We start from the raw sequence: 20,162 nt of genomic DNA on the forward strand, positions 1-20,162 counted from the left end.
CTCTCTGAGACTTGAAAATCCTCAACTAAAGCGCTTCAAAGTTATCATGGTTTCAAGCATGCTTTCCTTCGTTCATTCAAATTATATTTCTCTTTTATTTATATTGCATAGTTGAAATAGTAATTATTAGGTAAGTCCAAAAATAAATTCAGCCATCTGAAGGTGCTTTTTTGGTTCAGTAAACACACAAAGGTGAAAACCCTCCTCTGTGGCTGAAACTGAAAATTAAGAAACAACTCTCAAAAAGTTCTTACTGGTCTCCTGGCTCTCCAGCTACAGAGATTTCAGTTTTTACTACCAGAGAAAAGAAAGTTTCTTGGATTTTTAATGATGAATGCACTACTATTCCAGTGAGATTTGTTTTCAAAAAAATCAAAACTTCAAACTAATTTTTAAAATGGGATCCTACATAATCATGAGATCTGCTTCCTTTATAGCATATCCGTTTGCCTTACCAGCTAAAAACGTTTATTATCTGATTTATTATATTTAATCTCATTATTACTAAGACTGAGTCAATGACACCTTGGGATAATAGGCTTATTTTATCGCAGTATCACAGCTCTGTTATCAGCATCATTATGTTCCACTTTGTAGAATGTTTTTTCCTAACACAGAAACAAGGAGTCAGGCTGAGGCACACAGCTCAGTTCCACGGCAGGCTGGCAAGATTCACTTCTAAAATTACAGTTTAAAAATAAGAGGAATTAATTTTATCTGAAAGTAATTCACAGGCAACAACAGCATCTAAACGAATTTGAAATATCCCATTTAACATTTCTTTCCTGAAGTGTAGCTTTTTTATTTGAAACGTTTATAAAAGTTTTGCACAGATGTCCCATAAGAACACTCAAAATGAGTACTGGACAAAGAAAAGAACTACCTTTTACCTGAGCAGGATCTGGACTTAACAGAACACAAGTATCATAAGCACATGAGGAGGCATTTCTTGCTGGCTTAGTTTGAGACAAGATTTCCTACCTGATGAAACAGAGAATTGTTCATCAGTCCTTGTGTCCCTGGGATTGCACCAGTGTGTTTTGCATGAACATTGTTCACCGATGTCAATTTGGCAACTTTGTTTGATTTGCTGCTGCTGCTGTTGATGCTGCTTGAACCAGGTGAGCACTTTCTTTTCTTTCCTATTAATTTGTCAAGGGAAGTATGTGAATGTGAAAAACTGCTGTGTGAATTTACAGTCAGCTCACTAGACTGATGAACAAAGGGCCCTAAGGAGAGTGTGGAGTCGCTGCTGTTCATCATCACACTCATTCTCTTTATGGATTCTGCAGGGCTCCCAGTCGGAGGACCCCTCCCTGATTGGTCATGTTTGAGGCTAACAGAGTTAGCTTTGCTAGTCATACAGTTGAGGCCAACGCTGTGGGACGAAGCTGTCACTGAGGGATGATAGGAGGTCCCAGAGTTTCCAGAGTTAACCACACAGTTTTTTCTAAAGGACTCTGTGGAATGAGAAGGTGCGAGCAGTGCGGAACTGTTTTTACGCTTCTTTCCTGAGCCGCCGCTGCTACTGACGCTGCCGGTGCTGTTACAGGTGCCACTGCCAGCAGAAGATTCCTTAGGTTTAAAAGATTTGCTGGATTTCATTTTCTGAGGTTTGCTGGGCATAGGTGAAGGTACAGAGGAAAGCACTGTAGGTGTTGAAGGGGAAGAAGACACTTGTCTTGATTGCATACTGCAGACAGGATCCACTGCACCCAGAGCAGCGGGGTTGGCATTGAGTGTCGTCCCATGGGATGGTACCGATTTGCTGCTCAGAGACACACAGGAAGGAGAGACCAACGCTGGCGATGACATAACCGTGGTGGGTAGGAGGAACCCTGCTGCACTGACACCGTGCTGAGAAGCAGGCATCAGGTTTGTCCGATGTGGGGCACGGACTGCTGCTGTGTTACTGGATGCTGGAGGGATTTTCCTGCAGGCGAATAGAAAAACAAAGATAAAACCACACATAGGCACCATTCTTCAGACTGATAGCCAGTCTGCTAACGCTGCCTTAAAATGATTGTATCTTGGGGTTGATTAATGCCTCTGAAAGATTTTATTAAACTGATAGTTACTTGTTGCAAAAAATGTAAAGCAAGGAACATCAATCTTCAGTCTGGACACAAAATTACTCTTAAAGCTTTAACTAGAATCACAAGGTTTCATGCACTTCTACAAACACCAAGAAAGAATAAGAACTTTTTCACTTCTACTCACTTCCACATCTGTGAATTAAGATGCTTCTCCAACATGAAGTCAAGTGCACATCGAATATGGTTCCACCGCTTGTCAAACACGTAATAACCTCTTCCAATTTGCTGACTACCAAATGTGCAAAACTGAAAAGACAGGATTTTTATTGGCGTTTTCTACTTTCAATGGCAACTCTCTGAATAACAATTTGTTTATGATAAATATGCTTTTAGATGTTTAAGTAGAGGATAAAAAAATATAAATTAAGAGTTTTTACATCTATGGCCCAACAACTATTTTAAATTTTTTGCCTTGGTTTATTTGAGATAGTTTTGTCTTCTGATACTCCCATACTTAATAGAAGAAGTCGAATTTGAACTCCTCTGATTAAACAGAAAAGGTTAGCAGAATGTCTGTTTATGTATAAAAGTTATACACACAACATATTTATGTAACATTTACTTGTGAGGACCTACCAGCTATCAACCCTTAAATCAGCTAAAACCCTATCAATCAGCTTAAAAAAATATATAATATTTTAAAATTAAAAAAAATATATATAATTTGACATCCAGGCTGGGCAATAAATTTGCTTTTAGTTATACAAACTAACTTTTGTCAAAATCTAAATATTAAAATACCTTACTGCTACCTTTAATGTGATGTTGGTAACTTGAATAAAAAATGTGTGTGGGTGTGGAGGGGGGAGTCCAATAAGAAAATCGCACCAAAAAGACACTGTTTACGTGTCCTTATTCCAAAACCACAGCCCTTTAGAGCGGTTACCAATTTCATCTTGAGTATTCCAGCATTTTGGTTTCTTTTGGATTGGGGAAGTGAGCTATGAACACATTTTTTTAGCATGATTATTTTGCAACTAGTTAAACCTTCACCGCCTACTAGGCCACAAAATAATTTTCTCAAAATACAGGGAGGGAAAAAAAATTAAAAAGAAAAAGAAAAAAAAAATCACATACCCCACAGAAAACCACCTGTAAAACCCAAAGTAACTTGTTTACACAATGAGAGTCAGAGAGAGACTGAGGTTAACTTTGAAAACGTACAGCGGCTGGTTGAGGATGATGACCTGAATAATGACAATCCAGTTTTTCAACAGGCTCTTCTTTTTCATCACATTCTCCCTCATCACTGGATAACCGAGATGCTGGCTCAGCTGCAGGCAAGGGAGGGTGTGGGGACTCGTGGACAGAAGGAGACTCACTGGGGGCATTCCCACTGTGCTGGGCTGGACAGCCTGGAGGCCTGGGCAAGGCAAGCAGTAACCAGGTGTTAGTGAACCAAGCCCAGCTAAAAATTCCACCCTTTAAGTGTTTACTGTTACTGAGAGAAAAAAAATCTACATTAACATTGGTGTTGTCCACGGTCTTGTAACCTGCCAAGGGGAAGGACAGAGAATGGTGGTACCCCTGGAAAAGCAGCATCGCCCAAGTGTTGCTCAACTGCTTCCATTGATTGCAAGTCAGCTTTTACTACTTCAGACACTGATCCCTCCTCGGCAGGAGTTACCCTCAACAGGTAATTGCTAATTGCAGACAGGCACCAGGCCTGGAGCAAACACACTGCCCCATCCAACAGATCCGTATCCCTCCCTCAAAATCCACCTCATCAAGCTGCCAGTATTCATTTCATACCACTGCATCTGCAGATTTTCCTTACCTTGGAAGACTGGGGGGGTGAGGTTTGGGTTTATTAGGTAATAAAGGCTTTGATTCTGTAAGAGTAACTCCATGAGAATTTTGGTGCAGCTCCTGGGAAGTTTTAGTAGGTGAGGGATGTGGTTCCCTGAGAGGGGGCATCTGCTGATGATGATCCGAATGTCGAAGAAGTTCCTTTTCCCTGGTTTTGCTTTTGTGCTCGGCTAATAACACGTCAAATCGTTTTCTTCGACCCTGTACAGCCCTCCGCTGGGTTAAGGAATGTGTCTGCAGAACCAGGAATAAATCATTAATCCCAGGCTATGACATTTGTGCAAGTCAAACACTCAAAACGCGTGTCTAGAGCTAAAACAGAGAAAATCATCACAGTGCTGCTTTAGTAAACAAATGGAAATATGACTTGGAAAACAAATTTTAAAATTGCTTGGTGGATGATTATCTCTTTGTCTGATACAGAGTAACAAAATCAGCAATTCAGTAAAAGGCTTCTTTCAAATTCCTTTTTAAAAACCAAACTGCCAAATTTTTAATAAGGTTAAGACTAGAATTGAAAACCTTGTTTTACACTGGTATTTCAATTGCCAACTCCTGCAAAACCAAAAAGTGAAAATATTTACTTCCACTTAAAAAAACATTCAACAAAATAATGTTTAAAATCAGACTTCTAATGGGAGACCTGAAAAATATTTATAAAAGTACGGTGCTGCCTTCTATAAACTAATATATTCCTTAAAAATTAACGTAATCAAATAGATATTGAGGAATTCAAAACATCCAGCAGATGTTCTTTGAGTGTCCTGAACACTACAGACAGTAAGTCTGTAAATTCTAAGTAAGGTGAAGTAAATGGTAAATATTTTTCTGAATTGGTAAAGTCACACACAATAATACCTTTTTAATATGGCACAAAGGACTTGATTTGGTTCTTTTTAGTAGGTAAAAATTTTTTATCACATAATTCAGAGACAAGTAACACTTCCGAAATTATTTTATGAGTGACATATTCTAAAGAATTGCTGAGAAATGTTTTTACTCTTTCACTCTTGATTCGCCTATTTCTCTCGTAAAATCTTGCAGCTTTTCCCTCCTCTATTAGCAAAACAATTTCCTCCCCTCTGTAATTCCAAAAGGGCAATGTGTTCAAGTTCAGCTCCTCCGGGTCATTAGTGCCAGCTTCATTTACCTTTGTTCTGTAGGTGGTTTATTTACCAGACGTTTCCCAAACTAAGGGTAGAGCTGCTTTGTAGGAAAGCAGCAAAATGTCACTCAAGTGCAGGGGATCTGGATTCCTGGTTCCCTGGGACCAAATGACGGCCTTAAATCCCCCAGGGTTTTGGAGCCAGAGGATACATTTTGTCTGACTGAAAGTTTTTATGATTGTTTAATTCAGAGTTTGACTTCTAGGCCCGCTGCATGGCTCTCTCAGGAGCTGGCTGTAGCAGTACATCCAGCAGCATTAGCATTTACACAAATTCCAACCAAGAACCTGCTGCAGACTCTGCTTGGGGAGAGGAAAGGGTGTGAGAGGGGAAGAGCTTGAATTATTTAAATCCTGCATAAGCATTATTTTCAATGTTTATGAGGAATTTTAAAATTCATGCTCTACAACTGGAAGGCTACCCCCCAAAAAGAGGAACACACTGGCCCCCCCTGCTACCTACACGTGGAGTAACACAGTTTGCCCCATGTCAACATCCATGTTTAAAGAGTTTATACAAAAATACTAATCTCCAGGTTACTTTGAGAAATACTTTCTAAATAAATAATTAACTGAACTTTAAAAACAATTTCTTCCTGGTTCTGAGCAACATGTTTTGAGAGGTACCACTTTCAGCGGTAATTACCAACAGCAAAAATTTGCAGTTCAATTTCCTATCATGTTCCTCAAAAATTTGAATAAAAACTTCAGATAATCTTATCCTGATTCAGACATCCTACCTTGCATGTTAAAGACCTAGTACAAGGTTTCCTGGTTTCCACATCAATGACACCACAGTATATATCAGGATCAAATTCTCTCTCTGTCAAAGACACACAGCATCGAAAAGTTATGAAAAGACATTTTGAAATACTAACATTTAGTTTCATCATAAAATTAATAATACTGGAAACTTTTCAAATATGGCACAGGTAAATGTACAAATAAAAAGGCACAATAAAATTGTACAAATGATTTTTTCTACACTCTCAGCAAGCTTATGGCATGCTGAAATACAGATCTCAAGTCTACAAACACCTATAAGTGACCTCAAAGGAGGATTTGATGCTGCCTGTTAGGAGCAGAGATTGACATTATGGATTGTGACAAACAAATGGTGGGTTTTTGTTTGTTGGCTTTGGTGTCAAGAGCCTTTCTACCATTCCACTAACACTCAAAATAATCATGTTAAAAAGTGCACAGAGCAGACAGGGTTTCCATTTTTGAGTTTATGAGGTGCTAGTTGCTCTGTTTTCTGTATACATTTGGACCTTCCTGGAAAGAAGGAAGCTCTTTAGAGATAGGAGAAGAGTGTAATTTTAAAACTGTCATAACTGACAGCATTTGAGATCTGTACAGGTATCTGAAAGGAAGAGCCAATTCCAAGGTGTTTGCATCCTTAAAGTATTTGTCAAATTATAGATTTAAATTAGAATATTTAAGAACTCTGACTACAAGTTACAGTATTACAGGAGTTTTAATTTACTTCTGAAACTTATTTCCATATATATATTTCTACTAAAAGGAATATAGCTAATAATAATTTTAAAAAAATTACCTGACAATCTTTTATGCAAAAATTTCCTATTATTCGTATTTTCTTCAGTTTTCTTTTCCAAAAATGGAGGCACAGAGAGAAGACCTTTACCATTCAGTATCTGTCCAGGGGAAGGCAAGGGTGGCTTTGGTATTGAGGGACAATTAAGGCCAGTCTTTATTGAGGAACTCACAGTAGTAGAACAAGTTGGACCAACAGCAGCTTTCAGTTGGGCACCATCTATCTTTGGATGAATCTTTTCCACTTTGACAGATGGACTCATACTGTTATTTATGAAAAATAAAGAGAGAAAAATTGAAACAAAAAAGTTATTATTCAACAATTCTCTGATCTATTCCCAATATAAATGCAGACCTTTCTCCTATCATCTTTCTAATTTTCACACTTTTTTATGACATCCATAATATCCAGACATCTCTTCTGTCCTCTTTTCTCTGACACTTCAGAGTGTCCAGGGATTTCAAAAACCACTATTTGCATTCATGGACAGAGAGTATCACTGCAAACTGTCCAAAGGAACTGCAACAGACCCATTATGTCCAGTGAGAAATGCACCATTCTGTAGCAGTACATTTTATCAGCGGTGCTGTTATCTCACATGGGCAGGTCAAAAATCACCTGAATCAGAGCTAGAACTCCCTTGTGGTCAAAATGTGTAGATTACATCAAAGAATTAGGAGCCTCCAATAAAATGACCTTTATTCATAGTGATTTAAGATGCAGCTTTGTAAGAGTTCTTCTTCAACACAGATATGAGCATTAACTGTAATCTTTGACTAGGCTGCAGGAAAAGATCTGGAGGAGTTTAAAATTATCTCCTAAACCAAAAATGCTCTGAAACAAAAGAAAACTTCCTTGACATAGCAGTGTCTATGCAAGTCATGATATTTAATTCTTTTTCAAAAGGCATACTCACATTTTGTCATGGGGAACTTTGCTGTGCTGTACCGAATGCATTAACCTGTTGTTTCCGCTGATCTGCAGCTTGTCTTTGGGTGATTTCAACAACTTGGAATTTGATGATGATGCACTAGTACCTCCACTGGATGAACGATTGCTCCCACTTCCACTGCTACCTTTGTTTTTTGAAGGGAAAGATGAAATGAGGGAAAATACTGAAGAGGAGGGAGGAGTCAAAGGCGGCTTGCTGGAGGAGCTGTGTCTTCTTTCTGAAAGAGTGAAAAAGGGTTTTAAGCTCCCATATAGAAAGATTTTGTAAATACTTCATGTCATTTACTCCATTAACATTTTTCCTTTATTGCCTTGGGAGGTTTCCTGCCACATACAGAACATAGAAGATTCAAGCCTCTCTGTAATCCATGGGGTTCCACTCAATGCTGGTCTCCAGAGGGTTACCAGAATCTCTGAATTTTGAGAGCTACATATCTCAGCCACTAAAGCTCAGCTCTCCCTCCATCTCAAATAATCAGCTCTGGACCTCAGACACATGAAGCCAAGAGACCCCTATCCTTAGGCCAGGCAAGCTTAAATATCATATTCCCTTAAAGGGTAAGAATTATGTGTAAGTATGTCTCCTAATCATCAAAATTATACTGAATATAACATTTTCACTTTTACTTCATGACAAACTTCTGGTATGATCTATCAGACTTCCAGTATGGATCACCTCTGAGAACATCAGCTCAAAATATTGACCTACACTGGGTTTTTTGAGCATTACTGGTTTTTGTTTGGTTGGGTTTTCCGCCTCTTGTTTTTTTTATTTGGCAGCACCATCAAAAGCAGCAACAGATATTCTTCTACAAAAAACTGAGTATCTGAATTAAAAGAGATCAGATTCTGTCACTGGATCTGTTTTTTAATTAACACCAAACCATGAAAACTTCTATGTTGCTAGCACCATTTCAGGTAAAATACTGTCTATTGTAAAGGTGGTTCTTTAGAACCATGAATTGTCAAAACACCTGGCAGCTTCCAGCTCTGCCTACACATTAAAGGACCGTGTGCTCACTGACACATGGACACCTGTGATTCCTCTAGGATCTGTGTAATCAGCACCTAATTAAGAGGCACTTCTGGCAGTCAAGTAAATGAAAACCACAGATCTAAGACACACAAGAAAAAGGTCTGTCAGGGGAGTTCAAAGGCAGTGGTAACACCTCTTTTGCAGCCAAGTATTGTTAGAGGTGCCCAAATCCACCACCGATCAATCCCAGGATCACCTTACAGATTTTGACTTAAGTGAACTGTGGAAGCAGCAGGCTACTCATGAAGCTACAACTACAGCCAAGAGTGACAGCCAAGACCAGTGCAACCTGTGCAGAAGCCTGTAACGCTCTGGGAAATGTAAAATTAGTACATCTGTGTTCTGCTTATATGACCTATTTGGAAGGAGCACTTGAAATATGTTCATTAGCTCAGAAAAATAAAAACAATGAATGAATATAGAGCTTGGACTAAGAAAGAAACTGAACCAACTCCTGTGTTTCTCTGTTTAACTGTAAAAATGGGTGCAAATGACCTAACAAAAACCTTCTGCATTTTCTTTTCAAAATACTCATCACTTCTGAATGGGTAATTACCAAGAAGTTGAGAAGTCAAGTGTGAAATGCCCGACAAAAATACCAAACAAATTAAGTAACTTATCACCCATCTCAAGGAACAACTGCTCTAAAATTGTAGTATTTAAAACGATTAGTTATCAAAATCATCCACTTAGTTTTCTAGAGCCAGCTGCCACTGAAGAGTTAGTAAATGAAATATTTTAGCATATTTATGCTCTAGTGAATGCCTGTGCTTCTAATATGACGCAGTGCTTACTGCCAAATCGCTTTTTATAGCAATGGCAAGAATTCCTGAGCAGCTCTGTTAAGTTACTATTTGAGGGCCATTAGAGTTCAGTGATGCTACACCCCATGAGATAATGAGAAACATTACTCAATACTCTTCCACATTATGTATATTTAGAAAATTCAAAATCCAAGTGCTTATCACAGTTACAAATAATCTCCAATAAGCCAGCAGATGACTAATGCAATCCTTACGAGTTTGTTCTGATGACTTTTGCTTTTTGAAGGAAGTGAGAGTATTAGTTTCTTGGAAAAAAAAACTAGCAGATGAAAAGAAGAGAGTAGAATCAAACTGACAACCTCCCTGCATTCTATCATTAGGAAGAAACTAGACAAAATAGTAATGTCAGCTATTTATCTGGATGATAAGGATATTTCTCTTCTGGCAACTGTAACTGGCACTCTTCTGGTACCAAACTGAGATGCTACTGCACAAATGTTCAACAGCATCAGGCTCAACCAAGTGAATTTAATAGAAAGTGTTTTAAATTTGCGATAACAAAAAAAAATTGCCAAAGAGAACTAAGGCTAATGGCTGATCACACACACACATTTACAGTCTACCTGTCAGAGAGGATTTCCATGCACAGACACACACGCTCAGGAAAAAAAAAAAAAAAAACAACATCAAATTAACTTTTCCTAGAATTTTGGGACAATTTCTGAAAGAGCTATTGTAGCAATGCAGGGCTGTGAAATCTTCACCTACCATTTCTGCACATAACCATGACATATGTTGTCTATCAACAAAACAAGAATTTTCAGCCCATTTATCATAATCTGCCTAGATCTATTTTTTTTGTGGTTGTTGACATACATACCAATTGAGGTAGGAGTGCCACTATGATTTGTTTATATTTAATATTTCAGTCTTTTATAACATTCATGGTTTTAAGTGAAATCTCCTTAAGAATGGTTTTGCAAACCATGTGAAGAGCACTGAAATCTCACCTTAACAGAGAAAGCTAATATTATTTTTGAAATTAGACATGTTAAGGATTGCATATTTGATCTAATAAATATAGTAAGTGACAGACTGACACAGTTTTTACAGGAAAAATTACTATCACTGAATAATCAAGACCACCATGTTTTTTATAATAAGCATATTACAATAATAAATTCTGATAAATCTTCTGCCTATTTAACACAGTTCCCATTTGTCATTGATTCTGTCTCAGCCCAAAAACACTTTAAAATATAACTATCTCCAGGTGTTCAGTTTTCAAACTGTAAAGGTTGGCACTCACATCCCTTCCCTTCACATAACTCGAGAGGAAAACAATTTTCTTATGTCATGATTGCTTATATAGCATATCAAAGTGTATTTCCATTTCTGCACCTGTGTACAATGATTCTAGACTTTAGGGGAAGGAGACGTTTTATTGTTGTTGCTTGGGTTTTTCTGTTGATTTTTTTATTGGTTTGGTTTGCTTTTTAAATATCAGAAAAATGTAATTTTTGGCTTTGGACAAAGAACCAGAAAGTCTTCCTTGATGCCACAGCACTGGAATAATCTGATCTAAAATGAAAGCCGTGTTAAACACTAAATTTTAAGAGATAACTCCTCCTTAAATACCTTTGCATTTATACAACAGGTTTGTGACACTAAGGAGAAGGACTGAACAGAGTTAAAAAGCTGTGAAAAGAGATGGCATCCCAGCAAACAATACCTCTGCTCCATGACCAAGAAAACTGTTAACTACCGAGTTTGAAAAACACAGCATCTCTGTGCTATGGCTGAGCAAGTATTATATATGCATCAGGCCAAAGAACACTGGACTTCCTGATAAAACAGATATTGGTAGTATAAATCTCTTCCAGAGCTTAGAAAAAGTGTCACCTGGCCCTTAGTCTGGCTGCCAGTTTTCTTGGGTTTAAAAATCCTATTTTCCATTGTCTATTAAACATGCAGCAATCTCTGACAAAATGCAAAAAAAGTAACCTGGAACGGGAAGGAAAAAAAGAAGAAAAAAAAGAGAAAGCTTCTCATTGTGTTTGGCTACTACTGCTTATTCTTCTATCATTGAGTAAACAGTTGGACTTACTGTGATTCATAACTTATTGCTATATTAAAAGATTATACCCTTTTATAGAAAAAAACATTTGATTTTTCATAAAATGCTACTTTCTTTGCTTCACGCTTACAAAAAAAAAATTAGGAAAAAAAATTAATTTAAGAGCAACAATGCTCTTAAAAATTTTCAAGACATTTCTCCTACATCTATGCATATTTCCCAAAAGCCAGCAAGTATTTTGTCCTGCTCATTCTCTCTGGGCATCAATTAATAGCTTTGGGCAGCAAATACAAGATGTACAGATCAAGTTTCATAAACCCATTTTTTTTATACCAACTCCTTATATAAGTACTGGGCAAAAAGTCAAAGTGCCCAGTGGCAGTGCTGGTGCAGCTGTGGTGAAAACGAAGCACATCCAGGAGAACACACACGAGTTTGGTTCAGTCAGACATGTAGGAACTACAGTGAACATTCAGAAAGAGCTAACACAGGTTAAGAGTATTGTGTAGGATAAGTGTAAGAGTACTCCTCAAACTAAAGGATTAGAGGCCTATATTGACACAAAGCATAAAAACCCCTTTATGCTTAAGCAATTGTTATTTCATGTCTGTATGTCTAGATCACAAAGTATAAGCATGATAATTGTGAAACTTAAAACAAATTGTCCTTTTCTCCATCATACTGAGCTACTGGGTGACTTGTCATTTAAAAATTTTAGACAGGCATATTAAAATAAACACATTTTACCTGAGGATAAAAGATTTAATTTCCTGTCAGTAAGAGTATTTCACCCCTAGAATAATGGTGAGCTAATTGACTTGGCCTTCTCGTTTCTCCAGGAAGCTCAGATCCACAACATGCCAGCAGAGCACAGACACTGCTATGGAAGGGTACCTCAACATACCTCCAGATTTTACTCAGAAAGCAACTGAAATCCCTTTTGCAGCTCTAGTCCAACAGCACTCTGATCTCACCATGACAAAGACAAAAAAACAAAAATTCAGTCCAAGAGGATTTTGCACGAGAAACTGGGAGCTAAAACAATCACAGGCATAGCAGGCAAATTACCCTTCCTTTGCTGCCACCCTGGCAGGGTGCAGCTGCTTGGTCTGTGCAGGAGCATGAACTGCTGCTCACTCACTTATTGCTGCTTCATTATCCTGCTCTAATCACGGGACCTAGATACCAAGGATTCTGCCTTAATCTTCCACTGATGTCCCTTTAATCATGCCATCAATTCTGTGCACACTGTAAGTCAGCACGAGGTCACTCCATCTTCAACTGTGTGGTGTGTGATCGTATATACATGTAGCTGAACAGAGAGCAGCTGAACAAAGTCCTCTTCACTTCAGCAAGAAGGTTACAAAATAGAATATTTATGGAGCCCAAGCAACCAGTATGACAGACCAACAAGGCCTGATGGGCACCAGTACTGTCTGTCATACCCTGAGATGCTTTGTCTTACTGTTTCATAAAAAAACATTGGCTTACATCTAGCAGCTGATATTATTGTTTATCACTCAGTGTTAGCAAAACCACACAAAGAAGCCAACTGATAGTCATGTATGCTTGTGGCACTAAGAAACAGCCATACATAGTATCCTTTAAACAGAAAATGGGCAAGAAAAGCTGGTGCAACCTTCTGTCTTGTACTTCCTCACTTGAGAAATATTCAGCACAATAAGTTTATAGTTTTCCTATACATTTACTTTGGAGAACTAAAATCCACTCACAGGTGATCACTGTGCAAAATATGTTAGATAAAGGTGTGTTAAATCATGCATAAACACGATCAGTTTTGTTGCTGCCATTGAAGAAAAGAGAGGGAGAAATGGAAAGTGATCATCCTCACCACTAAGATTCTGAATCCCAACTTCAGTACTTTGAAATATTTCAAAGAGGAGATAATGATTTAACTATAATTTAGGATAAATTGTATTTTTTATGGTATAATTACAGCACAGCCAGGATGGGTTTCAATTCTCTAGTAGCACACACTACCTGGGCAGGAATGCCATCTCCTCTATGGTACCTGCAGCAGCAAAATGGCCCCAAACCCAGCACACCCCTAACATCCAAGATTGCCACCACAGGAAAGAGAGTGAAGTGCAGATTGCAAATACAGTTATTACGAATATAACAATAAATTAATGTATGTAAATAAATAACCTTCAAGTATCTCCCTTTCCCAACTGCTGCCCCTTCATAACCAGTTTTCCAATTTTTCCTTATTTGTTACTAATACTTTCAAAACTTCCTTGTATTCAGCACACAAGTAGTTCTGTAATCGATTTCCACAAGATTTAAAACTCCTCCCTGAAATACATAGGTTTTCCTCCAAGAGATGTAAAACAGCCTTTGAAGCAGCAAGCACAGTGCCATCCCAAGCCTGCAGACAGACTGGGGTTTTCTGTGCTGTGTACTGGCAAACAGGAATTAAGGACACTCCCATCAGGTTTGCTTGAGCTATTCAGAGCTCCCTCAGACCAGTAAAACTCTGGAGAACAGTGTGGGAAAACTGATAGAAGCAGGACACTAAATTATTCATGGTGCAGAACCACAAGCAAAAATGGTGCCAGAGAGACCAACTGTAGGAATGTTTCCCCTCATCACCCAGAGAAGGATGTTCACTCCATCCTCCTCCTTGCTCAGGTAAATCCAAATGCAAGGGTCTCAACATCTCAAAAAGACTGCAGTGTAAATCCAAACTCAAACTTCTGCTATGGTTCTCCAGTGAACTTGCCAAGAGGTTTGGTCAGTAAGTGTCCTGTAAATCTGTAAGGCACCAAAATACAAACATGGCAAAGTTATTATGGAAGGACAGTAGAGTGTCACAGATGGTAATGGGGCCATGGAGAGATTATAACATCCACACTACGAACACTAATCTCTGTGTAGCCTGTTGATGACATGACAATACCTGCACCATCTGATTAAAAGGCAGGTACTGAGTAAGTCATTCTTTTGCTACTTAAGAAAATAACTCTTATTGAAATAAACTTCAGAAAAGCCACAGTGATGACTAACAAGAGCATCAAACAGTTCGGATCAGCAGTGCCTCATGATGCAGTATAGGTCAGCTTTCTCAAAAATATAAGACAACAGTTTTCCAGCTGTTTATGCTTACCCTGAATGACAATACAGAAAAGCTTCAGTTTTAAAAAAAAAGTATAAAGCAAATTCAAAATAAATACCAGACCCCAACATTATTGCAAAGTTTAATAAAAACTTTGGTAAACAAAAGATTAATAAAGAATGGTGTGTTGAAAGGTGTAAATAAAAAAGGGAAGAACCACCACCTAATTTCTGCTTTTTTCTCTCTCTGCCCACTCTCTACCCAGAAATTAGATTTACATCTATGTTCTATTTACATCTATGTTCTTCCTCTTCAGCATCAACAATGCTCCTTACAAGACCTTATCACATAGTATAATATCATGTCATGACTTCAGATGAGCTCACCTATCCAACTGCTTGCCTGGCTTTCATCTTCCTAATGCTTCTATTCACGCCAGATTAGGAATTAAAGATTTTTCCCCTGTAGCTATTTCTTTACACCTAGCAAAATTTAAATCTTGTATGTTGACTTTCAGACTCAGTTCTGCCACAAAGGAAAAGATGCTGACAATGAAACCTTGCTTAAAAGCTGCTAGTGAACCAAAATACAAAGGGGGCTACACAGCTAACTCAAAGTTCTGACAACGGGTGTAAAAGAAAGGCCTTGAAATGGAAAACTCTCCACACAAAAGAGACCAACAAGAGGGAATTGACTTTGTTTTGAGCTTAGAAATAGGAGGAAATATCACAGGGTGTACATGAAAATAGTGATGTCAGCTAAGGAAATCACATTCTTTGATTTTGCCATTAAGAAACCAGAGGATAAAAAGACACCGAGCACAAATATTTTCCTTATATACTGCATGACTAACTAGTGACATGACATCCACTGCCACGATACAAGCTCTTTAACACTAAAAACTAAAACACAAACAGGTACGTGGCTATTTGAACCGGCCAGCTACAAAGCCCCTATCTGCTCACGGCAGAGTGGAGGAAGAGCTGACTGATGGAATGAGAAGGGAGCTCCTGGGGCTCTCTCTGGTGTCACACCCTTGTCTCTGTCACCTGCACACCTACAGATGTGACAACCCACAACTGTGCTTCCCTTTGGCAAACAGGACACTCCACACTGAGGGGCAGTGCCCACCTGCTCTCGTTAGGAAATGAGAACAGCACAGGGTTCTTCCTGCACAGCTAGCACCCCTCTTTCTGTTTTGAGGTTTTAAGCGCAAAATTTTTAACTCTTTCCCAATGGAAAAGGATGACGGGAAGCAAATCAGTGGTATTGCAATATTTTTCAAATTTCCAAAATTTGAAATCTCTTGAAATGTAAACGCGCAATTTGCAATATCAATAGAAAACAAATAACTTGGTTTCTTCTTTTAAGTTACATCCTTGCATTACTTTACTCCAATTTAACATTTTGAAGAATTAGTAAGTTTGGAAGGATAAAAAAGGATCGTTGATGCTTAATTCATTATCACTGATCAATCTCGATTGGCATAAAACAACTGTTTTCATGCTTAAAAACACTGACCACGTTAACTTTACACTAATTAAAAATTTACTGCAGCAAAATCCTAGGGAAATCACTAATACAGTCAAATGAGGGCACAGACCTACTGTGCCTGCACAATAGTGTCTTTCAAATTAAATATTACCAGCCTTTTCACACTTCCTTTTGAAAGAATGGAGCAATGCTGTAATTAGGATGCGCTAAGTAAAACGTTTGCGCAGTTTAACCTTTTAAATGAAAACCATGACTGCACTTGACACATGCAGGCTGTGGCTGCGTTTCCCATTTCCCCGGAGCTGAGAGGAGCGGCACAGACCCTCCTGCCCACAGCCATCCGCAGCGCTGTGACAGGACCGTGTTTGCCCTCTGATTTATTACCTACACGGCGAGCACACACAGAAAAACAAGCTAAAATGAACACACTCTTCATAGATTCTTTAATTAACGTTTTGATTAACAGCTGCCAGTTTATCTAAGGGCCTGACAGGACTGCAATCGGCTGTCTAACGTTTGATTGCTATTTTTTGCTCTTGCCAGCCTCCCCATCTGAGCTGTGGCTTTTGGGGATTTTCTAGTTTCCACAGGGAATCAACTCAAAGCTGCGTCTGTCGGGGTGCGGACTCTGGCCGGCCTGCAGCTCTGGAGGATCAGAGCTCCTGGGTTTGTCCCTGTCCGGCTTTTGGAGCTGTGCCAGACGGCTCCGGTGACATTTCAGCAGGGCTCACGGGGCCGCCTGCAGCGCTTAATCCCCGGCTGTGGGATTTTCCACGCCGTGCACAGAGCTCGGCGCGGCCCCGGCCCCGGCCCCGGGCAGGCGCGGCCCCGGCCCCGGGCAGGCGCGGCCCCGGCCCCGGGCAGGCGCGGCCCCGGTCCCGCCAGGCGCGGCCCCGGCCCCGGGCAGGCGCGGCCCCGGTCCCCGGGCAGGCGCGGCCCCGGCCCCCGGGCAGGCGCGGCCCCGGCCCCCGGGCAGGCGCGGCCCCGGCCCCCGGGCAGGCGCGGCCCCGGCCCCGGGCAGGCGCGGCCCCGGCCCCCGGGCAGGCGCGGCCCCGGCCCCCGGCAGGCGCGGCCCCGGCCCCCGGGCAGGCGCGGCCCCGGTCCCGGCAGGCGCGGCCCCGGCCCCCGGCAGGCGCGGCCCCGGCCCCCGGCAGGCGCGGCCCCGGTCCCGGCAGGCGCGGCCCGGGCACCCCGGGCCCACAGCTGTCCCCACACCGAGCCCGGCCGCGGCTCCAGCCGCAAACCCGCTCCCAGCCACGGCTTCCGGGGGTGGCACCGGCCAGACACAGCCACGGCGCCAGGCGCTGGGGATGCTCTTGTGATTCCCACGGACAGCTGCCAGGCCTCGCCAGCGGCCCCAGGACTATTTCTCCAGCAATGTGCCTGGCAACAGCTTGGGCTGCCATCGCCCGGCCCGAGGGCACCCACCACCCCCAAAGCTGCAGCTCCCTGGGTTATCGGTGCTCTGAGGGACACGGTCCCTGGCAGAGCACCACTGGATGCTCCTGCTGTGCTTTTCCAGCAGCAAAAATTCACTCCGCTATTCACTGAATTTCCAGATGGGTCTCCACGTCTTAAGTCTCCTGAGGTCTGATTGTCAAGGTCTCATTTCCACCCAAAGCCAGCACATGTACAGTAAAATCTAATTTTTACGAAATTATTAATTTCTGGACCATTTACTAAGTAATCGCTTATATTTAAGTGATTTATTATGCTTAATTACAGCATATCTGCTGACAAAAAATCGGAAAAACCAGTTTGTGGCTTTTGCTTTTATTTTAAGTTAACATAGTCAAAGCTGAAATTTTCCATCTTCCCTCACTTATCAAATTACACATAAATTCATTTTTATAACTAAGCAAATTGCTTTTTCACTAAAATAAGAAGTTTGCCAAGAAGAGAGGCCGCTGCCTTGTACAAACACCTTTCTGCATTAGCATCAGTGTGTTAGCACGCTACTTTTCTTCCTTAAGAAGGTTTATACAGAAGAAGGGGGCACCATTTCAGCAGACTGGGCTTTGTTAGGGTTGGGGGTTATTTCCTTTAAATAAAGAAACTTGCAGAGACCTAGAGGTTACTGCTCCCATTACCAAGCTTAGAAATTAATACTAAATCCTAAACCACAGATACTAAGAACTAATGTTCCCATGTCTGTGCTCTCAGACTATGAGACAACAACCAGCTCCTCTGTGGCTCCAAATTTCAAGAAGTTGACAGCTCATGTCACCTACCCATTAATTGTTAAGGACAACTCAGGAATACAAAGACATTTCCTTGGATTATGCTGTTTTTAAAACACTACTCCTTCCACCACTAAAATCAGTATGAGACATGCATGTTTTTGGAGGATTTGTTTCTACTGTACACTTCTACTTCACACCCATAATTAAAACTGGGTAAGTCTCCAACAGATTTTAGTGGTTCACAGAATTCTTGACTTTGTGGGGAACCAGCAGTAACGTATTTGTCAGAAACTAGAATTCTTAGTCTTTGATTTGGCCCATTCTTATTTTGGGGACAAGAGGGCAAGTAAGTTTTATTTTGTTGCTTGTTCCACAAATGAACTGACCAAGATCAGGCAATGTGATTCCCACATGGAACAATGTAGAAAGCTGTCTTCCTTCTGGGTAAGAGTGAGGACAAAGAATAAAACTGCTAAGAAACCTCAGCAGCTGGGCATCAAGGCAGGAGCTGGAATGGAAGGGAGAGGCATGATGGGACACTCAGAGAGGGAGAGAGCAGCCTCGGCCCATGGAAGGCACACAATGGCACAGAGAATACAATGGGATTTTTTGCCTGCTTATGTTATAGCAGGAGCATATATGCCAACTGCCTCAATCCATGCATTTTTACCTACTATTTCCCAATGTCTAAAGGCTTCTGAGTAACGCTATGCAGCAAATATTCACAGGGTTTCACCTTGAAAGAGACTGTGCATGTGGCACAGTGAAATCACATGCTGCCAGTGTACTGTGACAAATGCAAAAGTAATTTTACTTAACGTAGTAAAAGCAACCCATTATGTAAGGCAATGAAATTAGGAAGTTCTTTTCCTGATACTAAATATTGCAAGAGGTTTTATTTTCTATCAACAGTACTTGAAGCCATTGAAAAAAAATCCCCAAAACATCAACAACATTAGATTCAATATAAACACTCATACCATCAGTTAATACCTGAGCTCAAAAGCCTAAAATTAGCCCTGCAAGCTGTGATAATGCACTGCGCAGATCCACACACAAAGAACACCCACCTGCCGCTCGCTCCCAGGGAATGAGGCTGCAGAGAGGAGACTCCTGCTCTGACATCAGGACAGTGCAGGAGGGAGAGAAGCAGTTTGATATGAATCACTGCAGAGAACCTCATTTCCAGGTCTTTGGTGTTACACAATCACCCATGGAGGACAACTTCAACTGTGCCAAAACCATTGCAATGGAAGGTTTGCTTCCTACCACTCCAGATAAAGAACAGCATCAACCCTCTCTTTTTTTATTTTCTCACTGAACACATGTAACACAAAAAGGTATTTATATAATTTGCAATGCTATCACTACAGACACACATACAGTAGCTCCCTTGTATGAATGAGTACAGAATGTCAAGAAACTGAAACCAAACAAACAAGAATAAAATTGGGGGAGTGGAGAGAATCCAGAAGTTGACGTATCCTGCACATTTTGCATGGCCAGGAAAATTGACTGGAGAATTTTTATTCTTAAAATCAATCTTTTACTTGCGTTTTTCTTGTCTGGTTTTGTAAAGTGAGATAAATGCAGTTCTATCACATCTTTTTCCACTTGTCTACATTATAATGTTCTGTATTTCAAAATTAGGCTGATTTCAGTAAAACTAAAGAGCTGGATTTGAGATGGTGCCCTCCTTGCCCCTGCTGGGAAATGTCCTGAAGATACTGGTGTTTATCATTAACAATTAAAGCAGCATTCATACAGCAAAGGTAAGACTTCTTGGTGCTCTTACAGAAGGAAGGCAGAAGAGCTTTGCTGGCTGGACACCATGAGCATGTTCCAGCCCAGCTGTACACATCTTATTATATTGGCCAGGGAAAAAAAAAAAAAAGGCAAAACAACATGCAACCTGAAGCTATGTCTGTGCACAGAGCAGGAGGGGCTGCAATG

General features: G+C 40.4%; 1 protein-coding gene across 10 annotated transcripts in view; it reads right to left on the minus strand.

The window, feature by feature from the left end:
* ATXN7 (ataxin 7) overlaps window positions 1-20,162 on the minus strand; it is an 86,638-nt gene that overhangs the window by 4,294 nt on the left and 62,182 nt on the right. For 9 of the 10 annotated variants that reach the window (XM_066327258.1, XM_066327260.1, XM_066327259.1 and 6 more), the window contains 7 exons: window positions 7,545-7,797; window positions 6,629-6,891; window positions 5,811-5,893; window positions 3,874-4,139; window positions 3,261-3,459; window positions 2,221-2,342; window positions 982-1,933 (listed from right to left, as the gene is read on the minus strand). In XM_066327258.1, coding sequence (XP_066183355.1) covers window positions 982-1,933; window positions 2,221-2,342; window positions 3,261-3,459; window positions 3,874-4,139; window positions 5,811-5,893; window positions 6,629-6,891; window positions 7,545-7,797 — 2,138 coding nt within the window. Of the gene's footprint in view, window positions 1-981; window positions 1,934-2,220; window positions 2,343-3,260; window positions 3,460-3,873; window positions 4,140-5,810; window positions 5,894-6,628; window positions 6,892-7,544; window positions 7,798-19,279; window positions 19,714-20,162 lie in introns of those variants that run through there. The other variant, XM_066327267.1, reaches the window with a different exon arrangement.

Source organism: Sylvia atricapilla, chromosome 11 (assembly GCF_009819655.1).
Source record: "Sylvia atricapilla isolate bSylAtr1 chromosome 11, bSylAtr1.pri, whole genome shotgun sequence".
Taxonomy (NCBI): domain Eukaryota; kingdom Metazoa; phylum Chordata; class Aves; order Passeriformes; family Sylviidae; genus Sylvia; species Sylvia atricapilla.